Here is a 24,463-nt window from a genome sequence, read left to right as displayed (position 1 = left end):
TGTATTTAAAAGTATAGTTTTGCAGCATTTAGAAATGAAGCCATCTGAAAACCACTGAATCATGTTTCATATTTTGCACAGGTGGTGATAATATTCTGGACGTAGGTCAATGGTTTCCAGTTCCTTTGACTCCAGGCTTACCTGGCAAGAATCTACTGTGGTTAGAAAGTACACCAGCTATTTCAGCATGCCAACTTTTGTTGGCAATGGGGAATCTGGAATTAGCTCTTCTGTTACCAACCAGACATCCAGGGAGCCTGAGGTAGAACTCTGTTTCCCAGCCTATTTCTACTCATCACTGTGTTGGCCTAGACTACACGACTAGGTTTCTGACTCAGTTTCTTTGCCTTGCTCTCTAATTCTGATGAGTCCAGGAGGCTTACCCTTTGCTCTGTTCAACTGGGCCCAGCTTCCTTTAGTTCCAGCTGCTGACCCATACTAAATGACCCATGTTCCAGCTAAATGCTGACCCATCTGATTGCCAGATACGCAGTGTTACCTATTGCGTGTCTATGTGTTTCTCTGTAACAGATACGAAACCATGGAATTCTTGTTTGTATGCAGTTTAAATGTGAATAGATAGACCAAACTGCCCTCCAATGTATGTATTCCAATTCCAACTTCTACCAGAGTATATGAGAGGACTTGTTTTATCCACACACACCACTTTTTAAGTGGAATATTATCAAATTGGAGGACTTCCAGAAGAGAGGAATCAGAATGGTAGAGCTTTATTCATAATTATCAAAACTTTGAAGCAACCAAGATGCCCTTCAATAAGTGAACAGATAAACAAGCAAATTATAGTACATCCATACAATGGAATATTATTCAGAACAAATAAAAATAAATAAAATTTTGAAATTATCAAAAAGAATAAGTTTGAAGCAATATTTCCTCTTTTATATATTTCAAATTTCTATAACAAAATTTTACACAATACACATACCCAGAAATTCCACATCTAAGATTTTATCCTATAGCTACATGGACATATTGATTAAGGATTTGTGTCAAAAATTATTCAGTGTTGTTAGGAATAGCAAACGCCTGGAAACGAATAAATATCTATTAAGAGTTGGATAAGTAAATTATGCTTCCTTTCCACATGGGATACTAGAAAGCAGTTAAAAAGAGGCAGCCCTACATGCAGAATGTAAGTAAGCTCCATGAAGAAAGGAATTATCTTTTTTGCTCGTGAATATATTCCCAAATAACTAGGGTTGTACCTGGTACATAGTGGGTGCTCAAGAAGTATTTACTGAATGGGGCACCTGAGTGGCTCAGTCAGTTAAGCATCCAACTACAGCTCAGGTCATGATCTCATGGTCCATGAGTTCGAGCCCCGTGTGGGACTCTGTGCTGACAGCTCTGAGCTTGGAGCCTGCATTATAACTGTGTCTCCTTCTCTCTCTCTCTGCCCCTCCCCTGCTCATGCTCTGCCTCTCTCTCTCAAAAGTAAATAAGTGTTAAAAAAAATTTTTAAAAAGAAGTATTTACTGAATAAATGAATAGGGAATATTTGTTGCATTTTTAATACAAGGTACAAAACAATGTACATATAATGTGGCTTTATTTGTGTGAATAATAAAGATATATACACATGGGTACTTCATATACACATGGGTATATAATAAAGATATATACACATGGGTACCCATATACACATGGGTATTTCATAAGTTTAGAAGTACAAATAAGAACCTGGTAACCATGAAGAAGAAATGGAGGCTGGTAGTTAGGGAGGGAAGTGCAATTTAACCTCATCGTGTTCCTATTTATGAATAAAATAACATTCTCCAAGGAAGAAAAGAAAATATCAACAAAAAAATCAATAAGGAACTAAAGAATGCCCTAATAGAAAGAAAGGGCAAGATATGAATAGGAAACTCACAAAAGAAGAAAGAGAAATTAACAATGTTCAAACTAAACAAAATGAACGCTAATAAAAGCAACACATGAACGTTTTTTTACCTATCAAATCTGTAGACTAAAAAGATCCTCAAAACACACAGTTGGAAAGGGTAGAGGGAAATGGGAACACTCATTCACTGTTGATGGCAGTGTAATTTGGTATATCCTTTCTGGAGGATAATTCAGCCTCAAGAATTTGTAACAAAATGCACACTAAAGTTAGTTAGATACCTCCCTTACTTTAGCACAAGCTATCTAACTTCCAAGAATCAAACATATGTAAAGGTTGTTTGTACAAAAAGATTCAAAGCAGTGTAGCTTATATATATATGTGTGTGTATACATATATATAAGCAATATATATATATATATATATATATATATATACATACATGAGCACACACACACAAACATATTAAATATATATACTTGTTTACCACTGGAAGACTAGGTAAGTAAATTTTAGTATGTATATTCAATGAAATATTATGCAGACATTTAAAATTATTTATCTATATGCTTCTGTATTTGGAAAACTGCTCAAAGCATGTTGAGAAAAAGAAAACAGGTCAGAAAAGAAAACAACAATCATTCACATTAAAAAATGAAGAGAAAAATATACGAAACTTCAGCAAATATAATAAAGGTTAAACATTAGAAGTATAATTATTTAAATTAGTAATAAAAGACAAGAATGCCCATTATCACCAGTAATATTCAACAACGTACCAGCTGTCCTGGTCATTATTATATGAAAAGAAATGAAATAAACTGCATAATTTGCAGATTATAAAGCAGATTATAAAGCAACAAGACTCATCATTTACATAATATGATTGACCGCCTAGAGAATCCAAGAAAATCACTGAAAAAATAGTATTACAATACATAGAACAGTTTAATAAGTTTGATTCTTAACTTCTTATGTGAAACACACACACAAACACACCCCCCCATAACAATAGCCAAGAAATTTTTGAAAAATGAAGATCAAATGAGAGAGATAACTGTTCTATCATAGTATTAGTTATGGACATTAAACAGTATGCATATATAATTTTAAACTTCAGTAAGATGAAATAAAAAACAAAGTTAAAACACATACAACTCACCAGAAGAAAACAGTTTCAACTTTCAACTGACAAATGATTAATGACTGTATGCATGTAGTTGGTGATTTTATATATACAGCCATCAGATAGATGCATTATGTATATAGTCATTATATATCTGTAGTAAACATAAATTACATATAAAAGGATAAACAACCTATTTTAAAAATGGGTAAAGGATATGAATAGGCACATAGAGAAGAGGAAATTAAAGTGGCCAATAAACATAAAACAAGAGGAACAAACTCCCTTATAATTTTTCAAATTAAACCTATAAGGTTTTATTGTTTTTTGTTCACTATAGTGGCAACTTTTTTATTTATTTATTTATTTTTTCAACGTTTATTTATTTTTTTGGGGGGGGGACAGAGAGAGACAGAGCATGAACGGGGGAGGGGCAGAGAGAGAGGGAGACACAGAATCGGAAACAGGCTCCAGGCTCTGAGCCATCAGCCCAGAGCCTGACGCGGGGCTCGAACTCACGGCCGCGAGATCGTGACCTGGCTGAAGTCGGACGCTTAACCGACTGCGCCACCCAGGCGCCCCGTGGCAACTTTTTTAAAGACCCATAATGTCACATACTGTGGAGAAGTGGATAGATATATTCTGGCACCGTCATTTAGGATGGAGACTGTCCATATCTACTGACTCTTGAAATTTCTAAACCAATTGACCCAGAAATCATAATTCTGTGAGTAGAATCTTAGAAAAATTTGCAACAAACTTAATGTTCATCAATACTATACATCTGTTAAATAAATTGCTGCAGATTCTATATAATTTAAAACAATAAGGATGATTCTATTTTTATTAAAACTTTTAAAACATATGTTCCAGTTCCTACTGCTAGAACGAATCTCCCAAGCTTAGTGACTTAAAACAACTAGGATTCAGACCAGGCACAGTGAAACTGGCTGATTTCTATTCCATCAAGTCTGGAGCCGCAGCTGGGAGGACTCAACACCTGGGAGTTACTCACCAGCAGGGGCCCTTGACTAGAACATCTACATGGGGCCTCTCTGCTGAGGCTTCTTGATAGAATGATGATGGCTGCCAGGTAATCCTATCTTACATGGTAACTCAGGGCTTCAAAAGTAGGTATTCCATCAAACAATGGGGAAACTGCATTGCTTTTCTGACCTAGCTTCATGAGTCAGACAGTATCATTTCTGCCACTTTCTGTTGTCACAAGCCTGCTCAAATTCAAGGAGAGGGGATCTAGACTCTCCCTCTCAATGTCAAATCACATTGTAAGAGCATGTGAAATGGGAGACACAATGGTGACCATCTTTTTGAAAATACAGCCTGCCACAACGTATTAGAGAAGAAAGCAAATTGCAAGGTATCCATGGTCTGATGCCATATATATATATATATAGAGAGAGAGAGAGAGAGAGAGACCTTTTGTGTATCTGCACGCAAATGTGCATAAATGTGACTGGATAACGATGCATGGCGAATACACAGAAAATCGTTTCAAAAGATATACCTCAAACTGTTTACGACAGTTAGCTCCAAAGAGGGGAGTGGGATTACACAATTGGAGATGGAGGGAACCATTCACTTTTCTTCTAATGGGTTGAGACTCTGCAGTGAGTTCCAAGGTGAGATGTGTAAAGAACAAAAAGGAGTATGTCTGGAAAACTGCACACAAGTAAAAATGGGACATGAGACATGATTTGGTGCCAATCAAACCATCCCAGCTAAATTTCTAAAAAGCATGATAAGATATAAGACGGTCAAATGTCAGATACCACTGAGGGAGGGGAAAACATCAAAATGGATGGCCTAATACTTACTTGAGCCAGGCAGTTCAATCTGTGGCTAATATTAGGTTGGTAACAAAGATGGGACTTTAGCAACACATGAGCTTCTGTGCTGTGTTTTTTAGCTTTCTAGCAAAAAGCCCCTTTTATAAACTACAGTTTGGTCTCAACTGTAATAACAGGAAGAAAAAGCTTATTTCCTAATTATCCAGATATGTAGAAACACAAGGACATCCCTTTTCACCAAGTGCTACCCCAAACCTAGATTCAGATTGTGGGTGGAACTAGGATTGAGAATAAAAAAAGCACGGTATTGGGGTGGGGTTCTCTTATTGAATTTGACTATTTTCAACTAAAATTACTGAAGCTCCTTTATTGTGTGTAGATCCAGACTTTAGTAGTTTATTATGAGTTCAGTTTCAATAACGTTTTGTAGTGAATACCAAGACTTACTATAAAACTACAGTAATCAGGACAGTGTTTTATTAGCAAAGAATGGCCTTACAGAGCCCAGAAATACTCCCACACTTATATGGTCATTTTGTTTTTGATGAGGACGCCCAAGCAATCCAATGGGGAGGGAAAAATCTCTTCAATAAATGTGTAGAAAAACTGTGCATACATACGGGAGGGGGGGGAAGAACCTTTTTTTAAAAAAAAATTTTTTTAACGTTTATTTATTTTTTTGGGACAGAGAGAGACAGAGCATGAACGGGGGAGGGCCAGAGAGAGGGAGACACAGAATCCGAAACAGGCTCCAGGCTCTGAGCTGTCAGTACAGAGCCCGAGGTGGGGCTCGAACTCACGGACCCCGAGATCATGACCTGAGCGGAAGTCGGAGGCTTAACCGACCGAGCCACCCAGGCGCTACTAAAAAGAACCTTAATCCTTACTTCATACTGTATACAAAAATTAATTTGAGATGGATAATAGACATTCTAAAAGTTAAAACTATAGTTTCTAAGCTAGAAAAAAAAGTACAAGACAATATTTTTGTGACCTAAAGACAGGCAAAAGTCTCTTAGAGAAGGCAGAGAAAATAAAAAAGATAAAAGGAAAAAGTGGCTAAATCTAACTTCAAAATTAAAAATACCTCTTTTAAAGACATCGCTACAAAAATGAATAGGCTAGCCACAAACTAGGAGAAAACTGCTGTAAAGCATACATCTCATAATTCAATAGTGTCTAGAAATAACAAGCATTTCTATAACTCAGTAATAAAAAAACAAATAACCCCAAAGAAGGCACAATAGAGAAACAAAATCTAAGTGATTCTCAGTATAGAAGAACCAGATACTTAAGGAAAAAATTACCCCAATACCATCACCACCCTTGTATTTTATCCAAACTCCAAATACAATGAAAATATTATTTAATATTTCAAAAGGACAACATTAATTGGCATACAGACATGCCCACTAAAAAGGAAATCTGATATAAAAATAAATACTTCCTTCTATCCATTAATCTCACCCTAATTAACTCTTTAAAAATTATGCGTAATAATAATTCACACACACAAAAAGCTGAGTTACATATAATTATTTTTTTTTATTTCACAGCCTTTTATATTTTTAAAAATATAAACCACTAAGTAGTTTGAAAAACATACATGGAATAATCATTTAGCAGCCACGATACTACAAAAATAAAGTAAAACAGAATTAAGCATAACAGAACAAAATAATTCCCGCTGACTCACCCTCACTAGGAACACATAATGTTCACCAGGAATGCTAAATGGACCATCACCACCATTTTTCCATCACCAATTATCACAAAAATCAATCACAGGACCTATTCCCAAGAGATCACTGCATTTATACAGAAATATGTGCAATGTGCAGATATCAAGTTAACATCTTGAATTTAGTTCCAAGATACCATTTTTCCTTTTCTCTGGGAGACAAGTTCAATGGCAAGGTGGAACAGTGAAGACCATGAAACACCAAACACATGACTGGCCCAAACCCCTCCCAGGGGGTTGGTGAAACACAAGAAAAAGAAGGTTGAATACTGGAGCTGTACAATACAATAGCCACTAGTCACATATGGCTATTTACATTTTAATTATTTAAAATTAAATAAAATTAAAATTTACTTCCTCAGTCACACTAGCCACATTTCGAGTGTTCACTAGTTACACATGGCTAATGGCTACCATAATGGACAGTGCAAATATAGAACATTTCTGTCACCACCGAAAGTTCTTTTGGACAGCCTTGGATGTGGGAAGTGTTTCTTCTCCCTTTGCTTAGGCAGGATGTAGGCTGATTACGGAAGCAGCTTTGAGAAGCAAGTCTTCTCCCAGGATATTCCTAGGTTGGTGGTGGAGTCACAGAAGGGAGTAAAGTAGCCTTTCTTTACATAGATTACCTTCTCCTATATATGAAAGGGATGATCCTTTTAGGGGATCAAACAAAAACTAGACTCCACCAAAAATCTGTAAGGAAAATTAGAATACGTGAAGCAGATGGGAAAGCAGCAAAGTAGAATATTCTTTATCCCATTCCAAACCTCCATAGATTATGTCCACTGAGGAAGCGTACAGGTTCCCAGGGTCCTCCTCTAGAAAATCCTGATGTGGGGCAAGCCAATGGCTGATTGCAAAAGCCAGTCCTGGCAGGTGTTTCATGAAAAAACCTAGCATGTCTTCATTCTGCTTACTGTCTGAGCAGAGCAGTGTTGCCTGGAGTGTTGTTAGTTGTGAAGGAGTTGCAGGTTTTGATCTGTTTCAAACGTTATGCTCCTTTACAACCGTATTTTGTAGCCAGAGCACAGACTGCTACTCTGTTCCCCAAAGATCCACAATCATCGTTTTCCTTAGATTTCCTCAGATTTTTTTTGTTGAAGGCTGTTTTATGTCCAGCTACAAAAACTACATATCTCATGCAACCTTGCAGATATAACACAGTCTGGCCAATGAGATGTAAGTAAAAGTTGCTGGGCTGCTGAGAAAGCTCTTTAAAAGGAAGCCGACTCAAAATGGTGTGCCTCATTTCCTCTTTCAGCTTCCTTCATCTTCTTGGGGGGGGGCTGCAGCAACCATCTCGGGACCTATGGGAAAAGCCAAGGGAACCTCAGGGGCCACCTTGGCCCTGACATCTGTGAGCTGCTGAACCAACACCAGCAATAGTTTACCCCCGACCTCCTTGTCACATGAGAACGAAACAAAATCCCTACTTTGTTTAAGCTACCCTTAAGTCCAATAACTTCCTACTGTATTACCGAGAGAGCAATCCATCTTGGTTCCCAATAGGAAAGCAAGATTTCCATCTTAATGTAAAAAACAAAAAAAACAAAAACAAAAAAACCAAGGGGTGCTTTGGTGGCTCAGTCGGTTAAACATCCGACTTCGGCTCGGGTCATGATCTGGGTTTGTGAGTTCGAGCGCCGCGTCAGGCTCTGTGCTGACAGCTCAGATCCTGGAGCCTGCTTCAGATTCTATGTCTCCCTCTCTCTCTCTTTGCCCCTTCCCTTTTTTTTAATTAAAAAAAAAAAAAACTTGCCAGAAGAATCCATATATATATTCAATAAAGTTCAAGTAACTTCAGAGAGTCATAAAAAAAATCAAGTTAAGTATAAAAATTTTAACTTCAGGGGCACTTGGGTGGCTCAGTGGGTTGAGTATCCGACTTTGGCTCAGGTCATGATCTCACGGTTCATTGGTTCCAATCCTGCATTGTGTGTTGCACTGACGGCACGGAGCCTGCTTTCAATTCTCTCTCTTTCTGCCGCTTGCCCACTTGTGCTCTAGCTCTGTCTCTCTCAGAAATAAATAAACACTAATTTTTTTTTTTAATTTTAACTTCAACCCATCCACATCTACACAGCACAACAGTGGAAGAAAATTATTAGGCTTATTATATAAAATAGCTGCTAAGGAAAACAAGAGGATTTTTAGCTGAATTCATCAGGAAGTTTTTTCTGAATGCCTATTATATTCTAACTACTGTTCTAAACATAGGTCGGCCCTTCTGATCACCCAAATTCTTATGTGGTAAGATGCTAACTACTCAGATAATTAACCAGATTATTATTTAATCTGTAATGTTATTTTGTGTGGACAAAGTAAGAAATGTAGAGTTGATAATTCATTTCACTGATTCAAACAAAACAAAACGAAAACAAACAAAAAACAAACAAATAACAAAAATCAACTGTAAGGATCTGCAACTCCATTTTTAGTTAAAAATTGAGTGACACAATTTGTCACTTGTAAGTGACACAGATGCCTGACAGTGATTTCCTAATGATCCCAGAATTTTAATTGTGGTTTTAGCTATAATAAGTACACCTGCCCCAGAGTAGTTATAAAAATTAAAACCAAAGTATAGTACTCTGTAAATACTTTCTATGTATTGCACTAGCACCATTAGTATTCTAAACGTCCCTAGATTAGCAGGTATGAGTTAGAAGAAGTAAATATTTACCACTATCCTAAATGGTTAACTATATACAATGTTTAAATTTGGGGCCATTAAAAAAAATTAGCTCTTTTGCACTTATTTTGAAACTGTAAACAAAATTGGAAATATGAAATGTCAAGCTATAAATGGGGATGTTGCATGTAAAACAACTCACCTAGTTCCAAGTTTCCACCCCTGCAAGTGAACCAAAAACAAATCCTGGCAACCTGTCATTCCCAGAAAAGCCAGTGCATGGCACACTCTGGGTAAATTTTCTCTCTTATTCTGTGGAACTGCACCAGATGGCATCAGTCCTGCATGTACAGCTGTGCCCTAAAATTGAAGTTCAGATATAGGAGTCTACTTTATTAGACATTTTAGATTTTGCAGGTGTGAGTGTGATGTCATTCTCATTCAACTTAAAATGGTTATCTTTCCAAGTGGAACTGCTGATTCACTGCATTGACAGGTTTGAAAATCAGTGAAACAATCAAGATTATTTACCCTAATAAAATTCGAAGTCATTTTAAACAACTGAAATTTAGACGCAACAATGAAATAAGAACACCTGACATAAAATACTAACATTTCATAATAACTGAATTATAGCTCATTTCCTTATAATGTAAGAAATTCAACTCAGCTTCTAACATGGCTGAAGAGTCACTAAATACCTTCTATTTGAAATAGAACATAAGAATCTTCTATAATCAAGTTACATTTGAATAATGAGCCGTTATTTTAAATGTTCCTTATTTTTCAAATGTTTTAACGCTTAACCCACATGCGTAGCATCTTTGAAAATCAGTTTGGGGTAGTGATAGGATCGGAATGTGGTCAGCGGATGGAGCAGCCAACATGTACAAACTGGGAAACTAGAGCATTGTGGGTGTTAGAGCATTAGATCAAGAATACATACAGATAGAAAAAAAAAGTGAGTTCAGAAGTAGTTCTAGTTTGGGAGGTCAGTCTTTGTTGAGTTTTGGAAAAATGATGATTGAATAAATGAATAGAAAAAGGCAGTTCAAGTACAGGTGTCAAAGTTTCAAAAGCAGAGTGCCTAACCAAGCAGGGGTGAGGCAGGAGAACAACAGCTGCAAGTTCTGGGAGCAAATGTGAAGAAGCTTAATTCCCAGATTTAGGGCCACATTCCAGGCAGGCAGTGATGGAGTAACAGGAATAAATAGTTTTTTGGTTTTTGTTCTTTTTTTGCCTATTAAAATGGCAACTTAGTAATTAATAGATTACAAGGAGGGTATAAAATGGCACTGGGCACAAGATAGAAAAATAACCATTCCTTTCATGTCCTTTCATGTCCTTCCAAACAAAGTCAGTAGAACCATAACCCAGATTAATCCTGGGATGGCAGCACACTACTCACCCTCAGTTCTCCAGAGTCTCCTCTCTAGAAGAGTCAGGGCTCGTTTACACCTCTGGACACCAGTGGCACTGCTAGGAAGATTAAAGGAATACAAAATCAAGAAGTCAAGGAGGTGGTTAAAATAATTTTCATTCCAGTTATTAATAAAGTATGAAGCGATTGTTTTCCATCCTTGTAAACAAGTATAATTGCTAATTAACTACTCCTGCACTCATCTTCAGTGTCCATATTAACCATATAACCCTATAGTTAAATGCCACTATGGAGGTGTCAACCAATTAGAGACCTATTGTTTAAAATACAAGATAGAGTCACTGCAGTTGATTCTGGGATTCAAACTGGAAATTCAAATGAAGTCATACTATAGCTCTGATAAAGAGAAGGATGGATAGACAGATAGAATTATATATATTTATATATAGAGAGAAATATATGCGTATATATACACATACATACACACACCTATACTTCATTAACAACAGGTCTGTTCAAGCAAAGTGAAATAGAAATATGGGAAAGTATCTGAATGTCTCAGCCAAATAAAAAAAAATTCCCCATAATTATGTTTACCTACATGAGACTATTTTTCCTTACCTTGAATTAACAAAGTAATTGTCTTCTGCTTCACTTTCATATTATCAACTTAGGCAAAACTTAGTATTTTGTTGTTTTTATCCTCTCTACATGGTCATTTTACCTCAAATTAATAAATATTTTCAAAATTCAGTCATGACATGGACAGCTTATCCCACCTTAATGTGACTGACCCAAATCTTCCCTTACTGAAGACAAAAGATACCTGCATTACATATTTCAACTCCTAGACCCCCTGCACTGTTTTCCAAAAGAGTAGAATGTTTATTAAAATTGCAAACACTCCTCACATCCCATTCTAATTTCTACGCTCCTCTGCACAGACACTGATTCTTGCCCTGAGTTAGGAATCAGTTTGGCTCCTCAGTTCTAATAGAAGTTCATCAGTTCTAAGTGGGAGAGAGTTCTTTCATTGCTCCCATTGCCTCCATCTTAACCTCTCACGTTTTCAGGGCCTGGGTCTTCAGAAGTTTAGCTGTAACCAGGGACAAAGTGTCATCCGGGGCGGTGCCCTCTTACCATTGGCAGAAGACGTCCATCTCGGGTTGTCCAGGTCCCCTCTGTGAAGGGTTTCCCATTACCAACCGGAGCTGCAGTTGCCGCCTTCAAGGCACCAACCCAGGGCAGCAGCTTGACTCCAGAACTCGAGACAGCAAGTATCGAGCAAAAAGCAGCTGGAAGATGAAACTCTTATTTCCCCAAAGTGACATTGCCTGGAGAGTGCTTAGGGCACATTAATGAGAAGTTTATTGCTGCCGGTCAATCTTCTCGCAAATGGTCTAGTCATGTATTCTGAAAAGACATCCTTGCTCCTCCGGTCCTTTTTCCCATTGCCCTAAAACGTGTAAACAGTACCTCTTTTCACCGGCCCTCCAGAGCAACCCCAAGGCACCTCTCAAATGACTTCTAGGTCTCGCCGACCCGCTGTTCCAGATTCTAAACCCACCCGGTGTGGCAACTCTGTAGCCATCAACCGGGTCGGTGGCTAGGAGAGGAGCAAGGATTTAGAGGAAGATAGGCCGCTGCCAGAGGAACCCCATTTAGCCTCTACCAAAGGGCAAAGATATTTAAAGCAGTATTCGGCATACTTCAAGTGCGCACTGTTTCCTCCTGCTACCTGTCCCAAAGCCCATACTCTAAATAATTTGGACATTTAGGTTGACATTCGATTTTTGGAATCAAATTTGGTATGGAAGGTTGGGCTGAATTATCCGAATGATTTAGCTTGCCATCCTTTGGGAACAAGCTAAAATGCAGTGGGACTGGGAAGAAGAGCTTGCAGGTGCCCAAAGCCATTCCGGCTCCAAAGGCTGAACGTCTCTCTTTCTCCCTCTCTCCCCACCCCGGAAAAGCTGAGGGTCCATTCCTAAGAGCACAGCGCTAGCCCAGACCCCATACACCCACCATGCCTGGCAACAGAGCGTGCTTCAAGCCCAGAGCCTCCCCGAGGGGCCGAGAAACTCGCCCCTCCGCAGGCCCCTTCCACCTCCGAACGAACCTGCCAGCGCTACCACGGAGCCTAGCACTGGAACCTAGGTGGCCACGCGGACAGAGAGTCGAGGCTGAGACCCAGCCTGGCGCCCGCGCAGCTCCGTGCCCTCCCGCTAGTGCCCGCGCCTTACGGGTCACACCGCTTGCTCTCGGGAGAAGCCCCAAGGCTCCCGGTGCAGTGAGAGACGCCCGGGCTGGAGCGCCCCAGCCGTGCTGGCCACAGAGTTCTTCAGCTGCTTGATGACCACGAAGAGCAAGAGGAAAAGTAAGAAGAGCAGGAAGAAAAAGAGCGCCAGGTAGAGCAGAAAGTTGAGCTCCCACTCCATGCTGGAGGCGCCGGCGCTCGGTGGTTGTGCGCGCTGGGCGCGGATAGCAGCTGGCGGACCAGGCTTGCCACCCGCTCTCCCACCTCCGAGTCTCCTCCGCCCCCTTACGGGCGCCCGGCGTTGGGCGCCTACTTCTCGGTCCGTGCTCGGCCTCCCCCAGTTCGGAGGAAAAGCGCCAAGGAGCTGGTTAATCCCAGCTCCGCCTCTCCCAGCAGGCACGAGAGCCTCCCGCCTCACTGAGATCCTCTCCTGCGCTCTTGGGGACGTGAGCGGATTTTTCTAGGAGCGAATTTAGCGGGCGGGGACGCCAGGAGAAGAGGTCACGGCTCAGTCTCCCAAGGGGTGTTGGAGCTGGTGTTTTGCAAATGATTTTAAGATTTCCACCCCCATCAACCAATGGGTCCCTAGTCCCCTCCCTTCCTAATTAATTGATTTCTGGATATTTTCCCCTGTCCTGGTTTTCCCAGAGGGAAAACATGCCATGGCCCAGAAACCCAAAAGAATTAAAGGTAGCAGTGAAGGTGGGGTCTTAAGGGATGACTTCCTTCTGTGAGATGACTTCATGGTGCCTGCGTGAATTCCAGTTCAACCTGCCTTGCTCTTCAGAGTCGCACACGTACTCAGTCCAGAGTGCTCTTTTCTATGGACAACAACAGGCCACTTAGAAAAGCATTAATAACAGGGGCACCTGGGTGGCTCAGTCGTTTAAGCCTCCGACTTCCGCTTAGGTCACAATCTCATGGTTCCCGAGTTCAAGCCCTGCACTGGGCTCTGTGCTGACAGCTCAGAGCCTGGAGCTTGCTTGGGATTCTGCCTCTCCCTCTCTCTCTAACCCCCAACTCTCTCCCCCCCCCCCGCCCCCCCCTCCCCAAAATAAACAAACATTATAAACATTTTAAAAAAAGGAGTAACTGGCTGGCTCAGTAAGTAGAGCCTGAAACTCTTTAAAAAAAAAAGGAAAGAAAAGCATTAACAACAAAACGCATTTCAAAAGCTATATTGTACAAAGCTTCACAGAATGTTGACTTGAAATTGAATTTCCTTGGTGGAAAGCAGAAACAATACAATAAACAATTACTTGAAATGTTCGTTTAAGTCCCTAACACCTATCTGTATTTGGTTAAGATCACCCATAGTCTATATGGTGTAGCTTTTAAAGAAATCCAGTTTATCCAGAGCTGTGTAACAAATTACCCCAAAACTCAATGCCTTAAGACAACAGAAACATTGGTTCTCTCTCATAGTTTCTGTGAGTTAAGAGTTTGGTAGCACTTAGCTTGGTGATCCTGGCCTGGAGTTTCTTGCGAGGTTAGGGTCAGATGTCAGGCAAGGCCACAGTCACCTGAAGGCTTGTCCGGAACTGGAGGATCCACTTCCAAGGTAGCTCACTTTTATCACCAGAACAGTGCTGGCTGTTGGTGAGAGGCCTCAGCTCTTTCCCATATGGACTTCTCCACAGGCCTGCTTGTGTGTCCTTATAACACTGTGCTGGCTTCTCCCATAGCAAGTGGCCCAAGAGAACAAGGCTAGCTCTTTGTGGTTAGCTTAAGAAGTCATATATCAACACTTCTGTAATGTCCTATTAGTCACACAGGTGAGCCTTACAGTGAAGGAGTCCAAGGACATGAACATCAGGGGTAAGGATCATCAGGGGCCATCTTGGAGTCTTGCCATCAAAGCTGGTAATGCAACATGTTGTCATTGTCCATTTTATGGGCCTGCGACTTATTTCATTTTTTATTTGTGAAGATAGAGGAGAGCCCCCTGGGCTGAATTCAGGGAATAAGTCTTGACATACACATTCCAGATTATTTAATAGTCTGCCTGTAATAAATGGCTACTCCAGGGATGGCAAGGGTTCAAAGAAACAGGATGGTATGGAAAAAGCTGTGAACTGGTAGTCTCGAGGACCCAAATCTAGTTTCTACTCCACCTGTCAGAGGTTACTTCAGTTCTCTGACTCAGTCCCCTCACCTATAATATACCTTGCTTACCTTTTCCCTGGATTTGTTGTAAGGATAAAAAATAAATTAGGATGTTGAATAAGAATGTGTTTTGCTAGATAAATGTCAGATACTATTATTAATCTGTTGCTGAGGATTCCCAGTGTATAAAAATATACTGTGCAAAATTTCTAGCTCCTAGGCATCTCACCAAGCATTGTACTATATAAGAAATCTCTCTCTTGATTATTAATCCATCTCATAGGCAGTGGTGTGCTGGCTCATAAATTATTTGGAAAAATTTTGCAAGCCATTTGTTAAAATACAGCTATTGTTAAAAATTAAATCATATAGGGGTGCCTGGTTGGCTCAGTCCAAGAGCATCCAGCTCTTGATTTCAGCTCAGGTCATGATCTCACGCTCTGTGGATTCAAGCCCAGAATTGGGCACTGCACAGACAGTGCAGAGCCTGCTTGGAATTCTCTCTCTCCCTCCCTCTCTCTCTCAAAATAAATACAAAATAAACAGCAAAAAAATCATATAAACTTATAAATTACGTTAACAACAAAGGTAATGAATACTCATAAATAAATACTGATAAATAAAAACTAATTACTTCTGAATTATTTTACTACATTTCACTATTTTCTATGCACTTGAGGTTATGTACATCTGTTGTAGCTGTATGGCTGAAATATTATATAATAGTATATTACTGTACATCTTTTTAAAATTTTTTTTATGTTTTTATTTTATTTTTGAGAGAGAGAGTGTGAGCAGGGGAGGGGCAGAGAGAGAGATGTGGAGACACAGAATCCGAAGCAAGCTCCAGGCTCCCAGCTGTCAGCATAGAGCCCCAAGTGGGACTCAAACTCACAGACTGAGATCATGACCTGAGCCAAAGTCAGTCGCTCAACTGACTGAGCCACCCAGGTGCCCTGAAAATCTCTTTTCAGCTGTGTTCAGAAGTCATGTGGGTAGCCTGAAATTGGCCACAGTGGGAGTGTTTGCCCTTGGAAATGTACAGATGTTACAAATCAGGGCCAGAGAGCCAGTTGTTAAACAATTACCACCACGCTATGGCTCATGGAGCTACTGACAAGAATTTAAAGTCTTACCTGAAAGCAGAGATTTGTAAGATTTGTGAAGTACCACATGTTCTTACTGGTAGAATACTCCATTTTACCTAATCTTGATAGGAGGACAGAATCCAGTGACTGCTTTCCACTGCCACCTCCCATTATGGAAACCAGGAGGGTCAGATATATCTTTTACTCACTCCTGATACAATGCAGGAAGAAGGGCAGAAAGAGCCATGCCAGAAACTCAGCCAAATATCCTCAATGCCACAACTCTGAAGTTTGGGAGCAGTCAGAACAGGAGGAAATGTTTGGAGGTTAGATGCATCCCAGTGGCAGAGAAACTCCAAGACCCAGACCAGTCCTGCGAGTGACCTGGGTGTGGCTCTCATTGCCCGCCTCCATGATGCCCTTTACTCTGCCCTTTTCCCAAACTTGGCTCTCCTGCCTCTCTTCCATTCTGTGAGCTGCCACTGGTTTTCCAGTAGATCTCCTTATTGTAGCGAGGAGTAGTGTTTAATGGCAGCTTGCAGATGGGAATACTGACTGGGAAAGCATTACTTACACACTTTACATATGTTATATGCTTACAATCAATAAAGTGTTTGAAATATACCATTTGGCACATTGCCATCCAGATAGCCAAGCTATCAAAGGATGAAAATTGAAACACAGAAAGGTTACATGACCTCCTTAAAGCCACACAGCTAACAAGTGGCAAAACTGGGATGTGAACCAAGGGAGTTTGGCTCCAGAACCTTCACTCTCAACCCCCATGGTATCCTGTCTCCCAGAAGAAAGTACCCTTTTCTTGTGTATCACCATCAAATTAATGATCACACTGTTTTTTCTTTTGAGTGTCAAACTTAAAGAAAACACATTTCAAGAAATACATACTTTTTGTTTACTTACATCTCAGCTCCTTTCTTTGAAATCTTGAAGGTAAAAGCTTCAGATGAGCCAGGGTTTGCCTGGAGATGCTGAGGAAAGAAGCCAAGGGATGAAAGTTTTAGGTCACCACGTTCAAACCCATTTCAGCCTTCCTGACCATAACTATTTAGATTTTCTATTTATCTGAGCAGCTTAAATAGATTTATAAATATTAACTAATATATCCTCATAGTCACTCTCAGTAGGATCTATATTTGAAATAATGTTGCTACAACAAAAAATAACTTATTACATTTATTACATGTTCCCAGTACTTTTAAGCCTCTGGTCATATTTATACACCTCATAAGATGGTCTGAATTCAGTTTCTATTATATAAATGACTCCATAGAAATAAGACACAATCTTTCTCTACCTAAATATGCATATTAATGGAAACCCATGGAAAGAAAACCTAAGAATTTAAAGGGCAGAAAGGACACTTACTATAGATAAGCATTTGTCTGGTTCTAGCACCTAAAAAGAAAGCCCTTGTATGCAAACTGGTAAAGTAGATGGAGGCTACGTCATTACAATCCCATACTACTGTCCACAAAGTTGACCCTACATATGCTTCCACATAACATGGCACTACTCAGAGTCAGACTTTATGTATCATTCAATTCCTCAGTCCACTCCTTACAAGTCTCAGAACAACTGGATATTGACCCAGGGCTGTTCCAGGTCCTGGCTTATGGACAGCTATGGTGTATATTAGAATTGGGTTCTCTCTCCCTTTGCCTGCCCCGTTCCTCCTCACCCTCACCTCTGATAGGGAGGGATCTTTTATCATAACAAGCATCAAAGCTATTTATGAGAAGTGATTAAGGGTAGCAATAGAAGAGTTTGTCTTATAAATAAGTGTGCTTCTCTAAAGACTATGAAGACCCGGGCACCTGGGTGACTCAGTCTGTTAAGCATCAGACTCTTGGTTTCAGCTCAGGTCATGATTTCATGGTTTGTGGGTTTGAACCCCAAGTCGGGCTCTGAGCTGGCAGCACGGAGGCTGCTTGGGATTCTCTCTCTCTCCCTCTCTCTCTCTGCCCCTCCCCGCTTCTCAAAATAAATAAATAAACTTAAAAAAAAAAAGACTCTAAAGACTTAAGAAAACACCACGAAAGGGCTGTAAAGTTCTACCGTCACCACCTCAGGGTGAAACCTCCCAGGACTTACCTGTTGGGAGTAAGTGCAGGATGGAAGCAGCTTCCCCAAGCAGGGGAAGGATAAAAGTGGGAGAATAAGAAAAAGAGACTTCCAGGCACCTTTATTTTTTTAAGTTTATTTATTTATTTTTGAGGGGCGGGGGGATGCAGAGAGAGAGGGAGAGAGAGAATCCCAAGCAGGCTCCATGCTGTTGGGGCAGAGCCCAACATGGGGCTCAGTCTCATGAACTGTGAGATCAGGAACTGAGCCAAAATCGAGTTGCCTTATTTCTTTTTTGAGAGTTGCTTTAAAAAAAGAAAGAAAGAAAGAAAGAAAATATGCATGAGACAAACATGGTAATCTGAACACAGACTAAACAAGATAATGTTCACAAAATCAAGAGTTAGATGCTCAACCAACTGAGCCACCCAGGTGCCTCTCCAGGTATCTTTCTAAGGCTAACTTAATTTGTCCTGAAAGGCACCCAAAAGAAATGGAAGAAATATTTTGCACCATGCTCTGACCTCAAAATATGCTGTGGGCCATGATTATTAACATTGGGTTCTTAAGTCACTGCACACCTTTCTAGGTGGCTAGGACCTTAAAAACTGGGTTACAGGTAGATAGATGGTCTCTGCTTAGATGGGATCTCCTGTAAAGCACTGATGCATGTGCTGAGGATGAGATCCATATTCTATGGAAGTTTCCAGGCCCTAAGAAGCTCTGTCCTAGCTAGTCAGGACCTTTATCACCCCAGTGATCCTGGCAACTCTTAAAGGCCCCAAAATACCCCAGCCATACTATACATGTCCCTCTGACACCCCATATCCCCTGCTTCTTCCCCATATACAAATGTACCACCATGTTGATTTCTACATAATACAAGCTGGGCTTCTTTGGAATTGCCCCTTATTTACACTCTTCACAACCCTTACAAACCCTCTAGGTTAGAATTAGAACATCTATAGGAATGTTTACTGCTGCAGAAGAGGAGAAAAGTGAGTTGTTCTACCTCAGGGAGTCCTCTTAAGTTAACCAACAGTTATTGTAACACCCTGACAATAGGACTTGCTCTCCACACCCTCACCTCTTTTCCTACTCCATCCCAAAAGGATGACTTACGCAGTTTTGCAATACTTACAAAATGAGATCCTGTTCAAGAAATAAGTAAAGTGTAAATGGTAAACTGCTTAAATCTCACATAACCATTTAGGAATTCCAGTGGGAAGGAAGGAAAGGAGTGCGGGAGGGAAATCTAAGGAAGAAACTTATTTGAGGGGTATGTGGGAGATCATATTATGTGGGTAGCCTTTGAAATCCAGAATTCACCACTAAGAATAATTCTACAAAAAAAAAAAATCTAGACCCTGTCCTTGGTTTATAATGTTTTAAAACATAACAGAATATACCCAAGTCTGTGCAATATTGAAAAAAAAATTAAGTGACAGATTGTGCTAACAGCCAACCACTATTTCTTTAATTTAGACTCTTTCCAGTAAGTTAGCAGGAACACTAGAAAAAGTCGATGTGACTGTGGGTGCCTTTAGACTTGATCAATACTATGTCATGTAGCAAAATAAAAAATCTGAGCATTATAGAGCAATATATCTTTTGTTCAGCACAACTTCAATAATGGCAGCAGTGAAACTGTCATCTCTAATGGAAGGTCTGCAGACTTCTATATGAGCTGATAATAATCACAGCCATGGGCTTGCAGATGTACATGTACATACATAGGACTAAAACTGAACTGCCACAAGGGAAAAAGAAATTGGAGAAAAGTAGAATTTTTCTGCAATCCATACTCCTTTACTAAAATGCCAGCTTATAAGATCTGGTGACCCCAAAAACTAGGGCCCGCATTCCCAGATCTAGGCGTCCACGCTGCCCTCAAGATATACACAGGCAATGGCTGCAGCAACTTCTTACTCAACACATCTCTGGAGGCAAGGGAAACGAAAGCAAAAATGAACTATTGGGACCTCATCAAAATAAAAAGCTTCTGCACAGCGAAGGAAACAATCAGCAAAACTAAAAGGAAACCAACAGAATGGGAGAAGATATTTGCAAACGACATATCAGATAAAGGGTTAGTATCCAAACTCTACAAAGAACATATCAAATTCAACACCCCAAAAAAAATAATCCAGTGAAGAAATGGGCAAAAGACATGAATAGACACTTCTCCAAAGAAGACATCCAGATGGCCAACTGACACATGAACAAATGCTCAATATCAGTCATCATCAGGGAAATACAAATCAAAACCACAACTAGATACCACCTCACACCTGTCAGAATGGCTAACGTTAACAACTCAGGCAACAACAGATGTTGGTGAGGATGTGGACAAAGAGGATCTCTTTTCACTGCTGATGGGAATGCAAACTGGTGTAGCCACTCTGGAAACCAGTATGGAGATTCCTCAAAAAATTAAAAATAGAACTACCCTATAACCCAGCAATTGCACTACTAGGTATTTATCCAAGGGATACAGCTCTGCTGTTTCGAAGGGACACATGCACCCCAATATTTATAGCAGCACTATCAACAATAGCCAAAGTATGGAAAAAGCCCAAATGTCCACTGATGGATGAATGGATAAGGAAGATGTGCGGTGTGTGTGTGTGTGTGTGTGTGTGTGTGTATACGGTATATGTATGTGTATATATATATATATATATATATATATATATATATACACACACACAATGTATATATATACTATATATATACCATATATATACAATGTATATATATACTATATATGTATTGTATACATATATATACTATATATATATTATATATATATAGTATATATATACACACACACGTATATATATTGTATGTATACATATATATGTATACATATATATGTATACATACAATATATATACGTATATATATTGTATATATATATACATATATAAATATATATATGTATATATATATACATTGTGTGTGTGTATATGTATATATATCTATATATATATCTAGATATATCTATCTATCTATCTATCTATATATATACATATATATATATATATATATATATATACAGTGGAGTATTACTCGGCAATCAAAAAGAATGAAATCTTGCCATTTGCAACTATGTGGTTGGAACCAGAGGGTATTACGCTAAGCGAAATTAGTCAGTCAGAGAAAGACAAATATCATATGACTTCACTCATATGAGGACTTTTAAGAGACAAAACAGATGAACATAAGGAAAGGGAAGAGAAGCAAAAAGAATATAAAAACAGGGAGAGTACAAAACATAAGAGACTCTTAAATATGGAGAACAAACAGAGGGTACTGGAGGGGTTGTGGGAGGGGGGATGGGCTAAATGGGTAAGAGGCATGAAGGAATCTACTCCTGAAATCATTGTTGCACTATATGCTAAGTAACTTGGATATAAATTTAAAAATAATAATAAATAATAAATAAAAAATGCCACCAAAAAAAAAAAGACATACATAGGCAAACTGGTAACGAACAGCTTTGGGTCCTAGTCCCAGCCCTATACACTCTACCCTACACTGTATTGTAGTGATGAAAGAGTCTTGAGTCCTTTGGACTTGGACATGTATCTTGGCTTTATCTCTTGCTAGCTGGGTAAACTTGAATACCTTTGGTTGCCTAACCAAACCAAGCACCTCATCCTTCTGTCTTCCTCATTAATAGTGTCCTGACTTTATTCAGGTATCTACCTCTTTTCTGTGTATCTCATATGACTTAGAGGAAACTGTATTGGGGATGTGGGTCTCAGTCATCTAAAAGTCATTTAGGGAATACAATGATTCTTTTCTTTTTTTTTTTTTTTTTTTTTTTTTTTTGGCCCAGGAAGGGGCATATGACTTAAATTGACCTAATCTAATTGAAGAAAAGTATTATCAGTTTCCCAAAAAGAAAACAAAACCACCGTAGGTAACCAACACAGGGAAATTTAATACTGGGAATCGGTTACACAGCTGTTGAATGAATATAAGGAGCAAAAAGGAGAAGATAAAATACCACACGATTATAGCCCCCTGGGCTAGAGGAGTAAAAGGGAACATGGAATTACAACAGAGTTGATGTTACCCAGAGCTCACAATCACTGTTAGTTAGAGCCTGTAATCCCTGATACGATTATTTAGGTCCAAACTTCTGGAATTGCAAGTCTGCTATAGACTCCAAAGTTCTAAATTAGTTGTATCGGACAGATCATGCCACCAGTGCAATTGTTGTCTAAGTGGGGAGACAAGATTCCTAGTGCTTGCTAACCCATCATCTTCCCAGAATCCTCCTTCTCTTTTTATTTTTAATTCTGGTAAAACACACTCAAGATAAAATTTATCATCTTACCCATTTTTAAGTGTACAGATCAGTGTTATCAAGCACATTCATAATGTTGTGCAACCATCACCACCAGCCATCTCCAGGACTTTTTCATCTTGCAAAACTGAAAGTCTGTACTCATTCAATAATAACTTCCCATTTACCGCCTGCCCTTCCACCCCAGGCAACTACCCGTTCTTTCTGTCTCTATGAATTTGACTACTCTAGGTATCTTATATAAGTGCAATCATACAGTATTTGTCCTTTCCTGCCTAGCTTATTTCACTTATGATAATGTCCTCAAATTTCATCCCTATCATAGCATGTGTCAGAATTTTCTTCCTTTGTAAGCTGGATAGTATTCTGTAGTGGTTAATTTCATTTGTCAATTTTATTGGACCACAGGGTATCCAGACATTTGGCCAAACATTATTATGGGTGTATCTGTGAATGTTTTTCTGGATGAAATTAACACTCAACCAGTAGACTAAGTAAAGCAGATTTCCCTCCCTCCCTATCTATCTATCTAATCTCCTTATAGGTTTTGTTTCTCTGGAGACCCCTGACTAATACATATTTTATTGTATGCATATACTACTCTTGTAGATACCTTTTATTTTGAGTAAAATAGGAGCTTTACCATAAGGTCTAAATCGTTAAAATAATCTACTTTGGCTACTGGTTATAGGAAGGCATACTATATCCCCCCAAAGAACTATTTCCCATAGCGTGTAAGTATGCTTAATGCAGAAAGCCACAATGCTATTTAATATATGAGAAAATTACTTCTCCCTGGGATCTTCTTATTTAGAGAGAACAGCTCCATAGTGGTTAAGCTATAGGTTTGGTATTATTGTCTCTACAATATATCATATTAGAAGGCCCATTGTCATAAATACTGGTTAGAACCTAAACAGAAATTCTCAGTGAAAGAGACTGAGAGATTCTAAGGTCTCCAACAGAGAATAAATCTGGATATTCCTTTTGTAATCCCCACATAAAGCAGCCAACAATGACTCCCCCCCCCCCCCAATCCTCCCTCTGGTTTTTGTATCAGCTGTCTGGAAGCCACTGGAATCTGTCTAAGGAAACTTCTCATCCTTCCCACTGAAATTATTACCTCAGTCTAGAGGCTGCTGGCTTGGGAGAGGCAAAGTCTCTTTTTATGGCTCGTGTGTGTTTTCTTTTGGCTTAATGGATATGAGCATTTAAACACCAAGATGAACAGCACCATAGATACAGTAACCTTGAAAGCATTTGTCAAGAATCCAAAAAGTATAGATTATAAATTCAGCAATGAAGAGATTGTCCCACCATTTTCTGTGACCTGAAAAACACTGCAAAAAGAGAAGGTACAGGGTGTTTTTGAATTAGTGGTATTAGAATATTGCTACTGTCATGAGGTGTGTGGTTTTTTTTTCTTTATCGTGGATACTGTTGGTTGAAATAAGTGATGCTATTATAGTGACTACTCAGTAATGAATACGAAGCTTTGTGACATCTGAAGAAAATGCATATTCCTTGTAGTCTATTGCACACCTGGTTCTTCTGTGTGGCCCTTCATAATCACGACCTCTTCATGTGTTCTATGGCTGAGATGGTGGGCTATGATTGAAACTTATGCCACCAAGAATTTCCTTTCTCCACCCACCCGGCTGGTGGTTGAACCATTTCTTACCTATGAGAAAAGATGAACACACAACTCAATGCACAAAACTTAGCACCTGCTACCTACATTTTTGTCTCTTCGTGTTTTCTTCTATCTTGTGTATTTTTTCAGATGAAAACTCAAAAGTCTATTGCAAGAGGAAAACAGCCATATATCAGTTTCAGCATTTCGCTGATGCCTTAGCTATATTTGCCAGTATGATTTTTCCTCCTTCTTCTCCAGATTTCTTCAGATTTTCTGGTGTCGTGGAAAGAACACTGGTTGGAAACTTAAGAAGCCTGGATTCTCACCATCCCCTGCTAGCATGAGCCATAACATTAGGCGTGTCTTTAATTTCTCTATACTTCTGTTCCCTAAATTAGGGAATTGAACATAATTATCTCCA

General features: G+C 39.3%; 1 protein-coding gene and 1 long non-coding RNA gene across 5 annotated transcripts in view; both read right to left on the bottom strand.

Annotated features, from left to right (window-relative positions):
- Positions 1–1,422: 1,422 nt before the first annotated feature.
- Positions 1,423–13,791, bottom strand: SMIM43 (small integral membrane protein 43). Of its 3 annotated transcripts, NM_001384277.1 has the most exon segments (4): positions 6,320–7,849; positions 10,583–10,653; positions 11,696–12,011; positions 12,799–12,993. In NM_001384277.1, a coding segment is annotated over 1 exon segment (192 nt). In that variant the 3' UTR covers positions 6,320–7,849; positions 10,583–10,653; positions 11,696–12,011; positions 12,799–12,801.
- A 183-nt stretch (positions 13,792–13,974) lies between these two features.
- The window catches only part of LOC109498995, a 38,281-nt gene continuing 27,792 nt past the window's right edge, over positions 13,975–24,463 (bottom strand). Inside the window, exons 3-6 of one of the 2 annotated variants that reach the window (XR_006596807.1) lie at positions 23,949–24,087; positions 23,530–23,746; positions 16,928–16,995; positions 13,975–14,672 (exon numbers count right to left, since the gene is read on the bottom strand). This is a non-coding gene — a long non-coding RNA (uncharacterized LOC109498995). The remainder of the gene's footprint in view (positions 14,673–16,927; positions 16,996–23,529; positions 23,747–23,948; positions 24,088–24,463) is intronic. The other variant, XR_006596808.1, reaches the window with a different exon arrangement.

This window comes from Felis catus, chromosome B1 (assembly GCF_018350175.1).
Source record: "Felis catus isolate Fca126 chromosome B1, F.catus_Fca126_mat1.0, whole genome shotgun sequence".
In the NCBI taxonomy this organism is placed as follows: Eukaryota; Metazoa; Chordata; class Mammalia; order Carnivora; family Felidae; genus Felis; species Felis catus.
Note: the sequence above shows the minus strand (reverse complement) of the source record. Positions and strands in the feature narration are given on the sequence as shown.

Coding starts and splice junctions, on each gene's coding strand:
- SMIM43 (XM_045055114.1), bottom strand. CDS start 12,993: ATGGAGTGGGAGCTCAACTTTCTGCTCTACCTGGCGCTCTTTTTCTTC.